Source organism: Entelurus aequoreus, linkage group LG17, assembly GCF_033978785.1.
Source record: "Entelurus aequoreus isolate RoL-2023_Sb linkage group LG17, RoL_Eaeq_v1.1, whole genome shotgun sequence".
NCBI lineage: Eukaryota > Metazoa > Chordata > Actinopteri > Syngnathiformes > Syngnathidae > Entelurus > Entelurus aequoreus.
This window is the reverse complement of record NC_084747.1, coordinates 6,161,507-6,170,412: the sequence shown is the minus strand read 5'-3', so window position 1 is coordinate 6,170,412 and position 8,906 is coordinate 6,161,507. Positions and strand designations below refer to the sequence as shown.

The following is an 8,906-nucleotide window of genomic DNA, read 5'->3' as shown; positions in this document are numbered from 1 at the left end:
GCCATAGTTTATGCTAGTAGTTTACTTTAACTCTAAGTGCGATCAGCCTTGTCTTCCGTTTTTTTGTACCTTTTTGAAAAAAGATAATTAAATATGTTCCTACCTGCAAGCCTTGTCCGGAATAGTCTGTTTGCATCCTGGGAGAACAAACCTCGCAGTAAGCTGTGAAAACCACGTCGTGACAGTTTCCTGTATGTAGGCCTCCTTGGAAAAAGTTTGGACACCCCTTTTTTCCAATTCACAAGTCATTATTCTATAAACTGAATTTTTACAAATATAATCCCAATATAAATGTTGATATTTTTTAGCAAAATGTTTTTAATGTGTCCAGAATTGATATTATATACTTAACAAATATTAAATAAAAACATTTGTATAACCCTCACAGTCTCCTAATTGATCCTTTCAACAGTCACTCTATATTTTTTCTTTAGCAGGCACATTTTTATGTTATATGACAGATTATCTTCCAATTTTAAATCAGGCGTGTCCAAATTGCGGCCTATGGCTTATTCAAAACATAGTCAAATAGGAAAACAGCCAAATAAGACATTTTTTTTAAATTTTTTTTACCAGGTTTTGAGCAACTATTTAAGTAAAATGTTTAAAAACAATGCTAGTGTATGACTTTCTGACACCGAAAGTGCACTTACGTGATAATATTGAGGTCTCAGGTTACTTGAAGAAATCTACTGCAATTAATCATAATAATAATAATAATAATTGATTCGATTTATATAGCGCTTTTCTAGACACTCAAAGCGCTTCACAGAGAAGTGAGAACCCATCATTCATTCACACCTGGTGGTGGTAAGCTACTTTCGCAGCCACAAATTCAAATTCAAAAGTGTGATTAAAAATGTAATAATTTGACAGCACTAAATATATATAAGCATATCGACATGGTTGGTTTTAGTCCGTTTACGAAAACATCAAAACGGCCGCCAAATGCTTGTTTTTATTAGTCTAATGCAGGGGTCAGCAACTCGCGGCTCTTTAGCGACGCCCTAGTAGCTTCCTGGAGCATTTTAAAAAAGGTTTGAAAATGGAAAAAGATGGGGGAAAAATATTTTTTAGTTTTAGTATGTTTTTTGTTTGAGGACAAACATGACACGCACCTTCCCAATTGTTAGAAAGCCCACTGTTTAATATGTTTGTGTGTATACTTCACTGATGAGAGTATTCGGTGAACATCGTTTTGTCCAACTAATTTTGGCGGTTATTGAACTCACCATAGTGCGATGAGGTGGCGACTTGTCCAGGGTGTACCCCGCCTTCTGCCCGAATGCAGCTGAGATAGGCTCCAGCACTCCCCGCGACCCCAAAAGGGACAAGCGGTAGAAAATGGATGGATAAATATATATAAAAAAGAGAATTAAAATAAGATCACAGACACGCTGACACACAAGGTCACTACCCCAGCAGAAGCCGACTTGCAGCAACTCGGAATACCTTGCAGCACCAAGTTACCACAGTAGACGCGGGGACTAGACCCAGCAGGCCCCAACCAAGACGGGCAGCCGGAAGGGATGGACGGTGGGACCCAGGAGCTCCAGACATGCAGCCCGGATGCAGTAGCCTGAGGCGCCGACCCCCGCCTGACAAGCAGGCCCAGAGCGTACCCCCAGAAATATATATATATCCAGACTTTTCATTTTTTGCGGCTCCAGACACAGGGTTTCCCGCAGCTCTTTGTTGTTAAGGCGGCCGCCTTAACAACAAAGAGCCGCAGCCTAAACTAAAGTCTTAAAAAAAAAAAAAAAAAAAAAAAATATATATATATATTTTTATTGCTCGCAGTCCTTGAGGTGAAGGCTAATTAGCTTTTAGCTTAACGTTAGCTCATTTTGCGGTGTGTGCATGCATGCGTGCGTATGTGTTACGGACAGCAAAGCCCTGTCTGTCTGAGAGAAAGACAAGCATTATTGACCTACGGGTAACAACTAAGTTATTTCACTTGACTTTTGTCTGTGTTGAAGCAGCAAAAAAGGACATTACCGTAATTTTCGGACTATAAGCCGCTACTTTTTCCCCTCGTTCTGGTCCCTGCGGCTTATACAACGGTGCGGCTTATTTACGGCCTGTACTTCTCCGACACCGACGAAGAGGATTTCGGTGGTTTTAGTACGCAGGAGGAAGACGATGACACAATGATTAAAGACTGACTTTTCATATACCGGTAGGCTGGTTATTTTGATAACGTACAGGCGAGCACTTTGTATTACTTTGCACCGTTGTATTATTTGTACTCTGCACGAATGCTGTTCGCCATGTCAAAGATGTGAAAGTTTGATTGAATGATTGAAAGATTTATAGTTAATAAATGGGATTGATAAAACACATTTTTATCACCAAAGTACAAATATGTAGGTTTTTTTGGGCCAAAGTGTGGTGTTGCTGCCGCTCCTTTTGGTCCATTTCTGTGTTTGATGTCGTCCTCCAGCCCACAATGTGACATTCTGCCCGCTAAAGCAGTCTTTGTCCGCTTAATTAAAATCAGCCCCAGCGGCATAGATTATAAAATCGGTGCATTTGTACTTTCAATTTCCATGCCATTATGCTGAACGGAGCGTCCATTTACATTTGCAAGGCTCCCAGTGAGGAGTGAGCGCTTAAGGACAGGCGAGGGACAGAAAAGTTAGCATTAAATCTAAGCGTAGGTGAGTGTCAGGAATAAGATGGCAAACATGTGAGTTCCTTATATAAGATGCCTCATTAACCTACATTGCAATAAAAGCTGTGCAAAGTGAACTTCCCACTAATGAGCTCAAGTATTGATTGACTGACACTTTGGATAAAAGCATCAAGGGAATCAATAGGCACCAAGGGGTCTTTTAAGTGCACTGAAAACATTGCATTTAAACAGACAGTACTCCCCAAAAACACGTAAAGTACACAAATTGCCAATAGGTTTTAAATACATTCCCAACATTGCGATTATCTGACTAAAATATGCTAATGTGCATGCAAATGAACTTATGTTGCAATCACAGATCTGAATTGCAAAACATTTATTTTTTGTTAAATTTGATTTTGCATTGAAAAATCAATACAGCAGTTTATCATCTTAAAAATACACTGCAAAAAGTAAGTGTTCAAAAACAAGAAAAAAAAACAACAAAAATTAGGGGTATTTTATTTGAACTAAGCAAAATTATCTGCCAATAGAACAAGAAAATTTGGCTAGTCAAGACTTTCCAAAACAAGTAAAATTAGCTAACTTTAATGAACCCCAAAATACCTTAAAATAAGTATATTCTCACTAATAACAAGTGCACTTTTCTTGGTAGAAAAAAAAAAGACCATTTTGCTCAATATGTTGAAAAATATTCTTAAATTAAGTAAATGCTAGTGCCATTATCTTGACATAATGATATGCGCTCGGCATTACATTTCTTGAAACCAGCAAACTTATACTAAAAACTAATTTATTGTTCTTAATGGAAAGGCAACAAGGCAACATCTTGTTACTCTCGGGGTCTCCTAGCCGCTCAGGCAAATCATATGGTCTGAAAATGCATTTTTCCATCGGTAACATGACATCATCGCGCCAAGTGCGTGCTCTTTCAGTCAATTAGTGCGCATATATACAGCCCGGCCCCCGGCCAACATTTTTTAATTGTAATTTTGAGGAATTTATCTGAATGTGCATGAACTATTTCTGTTCAAAATTGCTAGAAATGTTAAATGTTTAAATATTAACTGTCAGTTTACTGTACTGTGCCAACTGTACTACTATATGAGCACGTATTTTCTATTGTTTCATTGAAAATAAAACAGCAAAGTCCATTTGGCTGTCATCTGTTTTAATTATGAGACATAATTGTGCGAAAGTCATGATTTTTTTGTTCATGCTTGAAATAAGAAATTATTTCTTTAAAAAAGTAGTTTTATACTTGTGAGTGTTGATGACACAGCTTTGCAACAGTTGATATTCTAGTTTCAAGCATGTTTTACTCAATATAGGTCATCGAATCTCAGCAACAAGCTGTAATATCTTACTGAGATCATTTAAGACCAAAACACTTAAAACAAGTAAAACACTCTAACATAAAATAATGATCTTATCAGACAGAAAATAAGAAAATATCCCCCTTATTTGAGATATTTAATCTTACTTAAATTTCAGTTTTTGCAGTGTAAACCATTCAACTATGGTTATTAAATCAATTTAATATGATTAAGATTAAGAATAGCATTAAGATTAAAATAAAATCTCCAGTTTTTCATGTTCTTTTTTTTTTGCATGTGGTTGTGGTTGCATAAAAGAAGCGCTCACAAAGGAGAGGTGTTTTCGTGCTTCATTACAGCTGTTTGCTTTGAATAAGGACGTGTGTGTGTGTGTGTGTGTGTGTGTGTGTTTGAGGCAGCTGTTCATGTGTGTCCTCTCCAAGCTGGAGTGCAGCAGGAGGTTGTGTGCAAAGACGACGCATGCAAAGCCACTAACTTAAGGACAAGTAATAGAGTAAGTATTCAAATTTTCCTTTTTGTCCTAAAATGTGTTTGTTTTTTTTGGATCCTGTGTGTAGTGCATTTTGTCATTCATAAACACAATCATGTGCTTTTATTGTAATACAGAGGAAAACACAAATGCCATAGTTTGTTATGATTGTGTTACTGATATAATCATTGGGCATGGTTATTTTTTTGTACACTGTAATGTATTGCTGGGATTTAGATGTGATGAATATAATAAATAGGACAAGATTGTGACGCGTTGGCATGACAAAAGCGCACATGGTTGCAGAGAGTGCAGCGATGCAGGATGTCTGATGAGTAATATAGAGGAAGGCGCTACAAATGTGTTATTGACATGCAAAAAGGTGTAAATGATGAGTGGTGTGAGTCACACAGGCGAGTAGACACCCACGCGCTCACAGTGCAGAGTCATCCGCCAGACACACAAGCTGAGCGGCAACAATGCTGTGTTGTAAAAGCATCGTTGTGTTGTGTCACTGATGACACTTCAGTTTATAAGCACACATTTTGATACACTTGCATCATCATCGTCAACTGTATCCCTCCAATCAGTCATAGTTGCATCCATCAATACACATAGTCATGTGTTCACCCACTCATTCCTTCTTGACTGCACTTAAATGTAGAATATATGTAGAATATATTTATATTATTCATATATTATATATATATAATATATTATATTATTCATTATTATTATTGTCTATTGTGAGGAAACTGTGGTGCTGAATTTCCCCCCAGGGATCAATAAAGTACTTTATATTCTATTCTATTCTCATCCATGAACTAATTAACTCACCCATTCATTCATTTATTTACCCATTCATCCATCCATCCATCCATCCATACATCCATCCACACACTCACTCATTCATCCAAATATGTACCTATCTGCTCCCTCACTCATGCAGTCTTTGTCAATGTATCTCCTCAATCACTTAGTCCTTAACTTATTAATTCGTTCATTCATCAGATCATGCATCCAAACACTCACTGGCCATGCATCCACTTTCTCAGCCCTTCATTCAACCATCTTTTCCCTCACCCATGCATTCCTCACTCATCCATTAAGCATGTACTCATTCATTCGTTTACACTCATTATCCATCCACTCGCTCACCCAACATTCATTCAGTCGTCCATCTACTCCCTCACCCGTGCATTCCTCATTTGTAATTCCACTGAATCATATATTCATCCACTCATTCACATCATCCATTCATTCATCCACACGCTCAGCATCCATCTACTCCCTCACCGCTTAATTCATTATCTACTTACTTATTCATTAACTCACTCTTTATCCATGTATCCATCTACTAACTCACATCCAGCCACACACTCCAACATTCATGCGCGTGTATAGTAATTCATTCATCCGACTAGGTACCAATCCATCCAGCTACTCAGCGAGCCATTCATCCATCTACTCCTCCATCCATGCACTCCTTACCATCCATCCAATCAATCACTCATTCACCAATTCAGCATCTACACATTCATCCATCCACTTTTTTTTATCCATTCATTCATCTATTTCCTTCTTTGTCCAGTCCACGTTTTCACAGTTACCTTCGCAAGGTTGAGCCAGCGTTAAGACTACATTCAGTGCGTTCACAACACTGCAGGGTAGAATGTCCAATTCCCATTTTTTGGTCAAATCTAATCTTTTTGTGTAGTCGTTAACATTACAAAAAAATGTGTCCAGACTCCAATGTGAATGCAAACTGACCCGAATACAGACATGGCGTCACGGTTTGGTGGCTGCAGGATTAGGTCTCTTTTTTGCAGATGATGTGGTCTTAATGGCTTCATCTGGCCAGGATCTTCAGCTCTCACTGGATCGGTTCGCAGCCGAGTGTGAAGCGACTGGGATGAGAATCAGCACCTCCAAGTCTGAGTCCATTGTTCTCGCCCGGAAAAGGATGGAGTGCCTGCCCCAAGTGGAGGAGTTCAAGTACCTCGGAGTCTTGTTCACGAGTGAGGGAAGAGTGGATCGTGAGATCGACAGGCGCATCGGTGCGGCGTCTTCAGTAATGCGGACGCTGTATCGATCCGTTGTGGTGAAGAAGGAGCTGAGCCGAAAGGCAAAGCTCTCAATTTACCGGTCAATCTACGTTCCCATCCTCACCTATGGTCACTTTGGGTTATGACCGAAAGGACAAGATCACGGGTACAAGCGGCCGAAATGAGTTTCCTCCGCCGGGTGGCGGGGCTCTCCCTTAGAGATAGGGTGAGAAGCTCTGCCATCCGGGGGGAGCTCAAAGTAAAGCCGCTGCTCCTCCACATGGAGAGGAGCCAGATGAGGTGGTTCAGGCATCTGGTCAGGATGCCACCTGAACGCCTCCCTAGGGAGGTGTTTAGGGCACATCCGACCGGTAGGAGGCCACGGGAAAGACCCAGGACACATTGGGAAGACTATGTCTCCCGGCTGGCCTGGGAACGCCTTGGGATCCCCCGGGAAGAGCTGGACGAAGTGGCTGGGGAGAGGAAAGTCTGGGTTTCCCGGCTTATGCTGCTACCCCCGCGACCCGACCTCGGCTAAGCGGAAGAAGATGGATGGATGGACCATGTTTTTGTTTGATACGTCACGTCATTATTGTGAAGACTTTGAAACTGTAATACTGCAGTATCTACAATACCGTTACACCCCTAATATACACCCATCCACTCAATCCATGCATCCAGATTCTATTCACTTGTCCATAACCCAGTCATGCTTACATCCACCCACTCATCCATCTATCCATCCTTATGTGCGTTATGTGATTAAAGAGAAGACATAATCAGCAAGTAATCGTATGTAATCTTGTCCCACGTGTACTATGGTTGTCACATGTTCACGCTGAATGAGATGAAGGTCTAATGGAGGATTACATAAGGGACAGTGTAGCACAGTGACCAGCATGAAAGCATATACAAGGATCAGACGCTGGGAAAAAGAAGTACAAAGCTGTCCAGGGGTTTTTCATGTCACTTTCATTTAGTGGATAACCACAGTGCTCATTCAGAGGCTAAAGAGGACAAAGCTGCACTTGCTGCACACACTCTCACCTCCTAAATAGAAAGGAGGAGGGACACAGAGGAGGGGCCACTACGAGATGTTAAATAATAACTGATCAACTCCATGAATCAATTATAAGATTTTCTTCTTCTTCTGCAGGTTTACCTGCTGACATGTCCATCTGAAGTCTTCTGTCCAAGCTGACACAACATAATGGCTGACGCTGCATGGTGGTTTCCAGTGGATGCTTACAATTGAGTGCTGCAGTAGGATGCAGGGCTGTGTGCCTGCTTGGTTGCCGCCACAGATGATTCTCAACCTCTACTTGGTCATCCTGTTCAGTTGGACAGTCTTGTCCCAGCCGGGTGAGTCCATAATCTATTGATGTCTCAATTTTAGCTGGCTTGCTGCACACATGCAGGGTATGATGGCGTCCTTGCTGCTATTTGTCAGGTTTGGAGGAGGTGTTCTTCAGTCCACAGGATCAGAGCGTCCGGGAAGGAGAGGATGTTTCCTTTCGGTGTGTGTCTGGTGAAAGCTTGTCCCCCACTAGCATCTTCTGGCTCAAAGATGGACATGTGGTCACCACAGGGAGGCAAATCCAGGTAGAGTTTGACTCCTACTTTGTCAACATCTAACCTTTTCACCAAGCTGTCAACTGCTAGCTGTCTTATTGGGCACACGGACAGAAAAACAGACAGTTGGACAGGCAACTGAACGAGTGAATAACTAGTTAGATGGGTCGATGGTTAGATGATTGCTTGGATGGATGGACTGATGGGTAAATAAACGATAAACTGACATATAGCTAGGTAGATAAATGGTGGGATGGATGTATAGGTGAAAGGATAATATATTTGGAGAGGTAAATTACTGGTTGAATAAATGGATGGAGGTGTAGATGAAGGCTGGGTGGACGGATGGATAGACAAATAAATGAATCGATGGAATATGAAAAGTTGGTATGAATATATCCACAAATGGATGGTTGGGTGGGCGGACAGACTTCTTGGATAGAAAAAGGGATGAACTGATGATTAGTTGAACAGGCGGACGGATGGAAAAAGAAATTTGTAAATGGATGTATAACAAATAGATTGGTGGTCAGATGGGTGGATGAACATATTAATGGTTGGATGTGTTGATAAATGGTTTGACGTGTAGGTGATCAAATAAGTGGATGAACAAATTAATGGTTGGATGGGTAGATAAATGGTTGGAGGTATGGGTAGTTGGATGGATAAATGAACAAACGGATGAATGGACACCAAATTGGATGGATGGATGGACAAACAAACAGTTGGATGGAGAGTATATATGGGCAGGTAACTAATAGAGGGACTTAGGCTAGTTAGATGGACGGGTGGAATGACAGGTAATTGGTAATATATTGGACATGCGTTAATCCATTTATAAATGTGTG

General features: G+C 40.6%; 1 protein-coding gene across 5 annotated transcripts in view; it reads left to right on the top strand.

Annotated features, from left to right (window-relative positions):
- Positions 1 to 4,385: 4,385 nt before the first annotated feature.
- Positions 4,386 to 8,906, top strand: part of LOC133632203 (hemicentin-1) — a 26,740-nt gene continuing 22,219 nt past the window's right edge. For 4 of the 5 annotated variants that reach the window (XM_062024496.1, XM_062024493.1, XM_062024494.1 and 1 more), the window contains exons 1-3: positions 4,386 to 4,465; positions 7,643 to 7,848; positions 7,937 to 8,088. In XM_062024496.1, coding sequence (XP_061880480.1) covers positions 7,728 to 7,848; positions 7,937 to 8,088 — 273 coding nt within the window. In that variant the 5' untranslated portion in view covers positions 4,386 to 4,465; positions 7,643 to 7,727. Of the gene's footprint in view, positions 4,466 to 7,506; positions 7,849 to 7,936; positions 8,089 to 8,906 lie in introns of those variants that run through there. The other variant, XM_062024492.1, reaches the window with a different exon arrangement.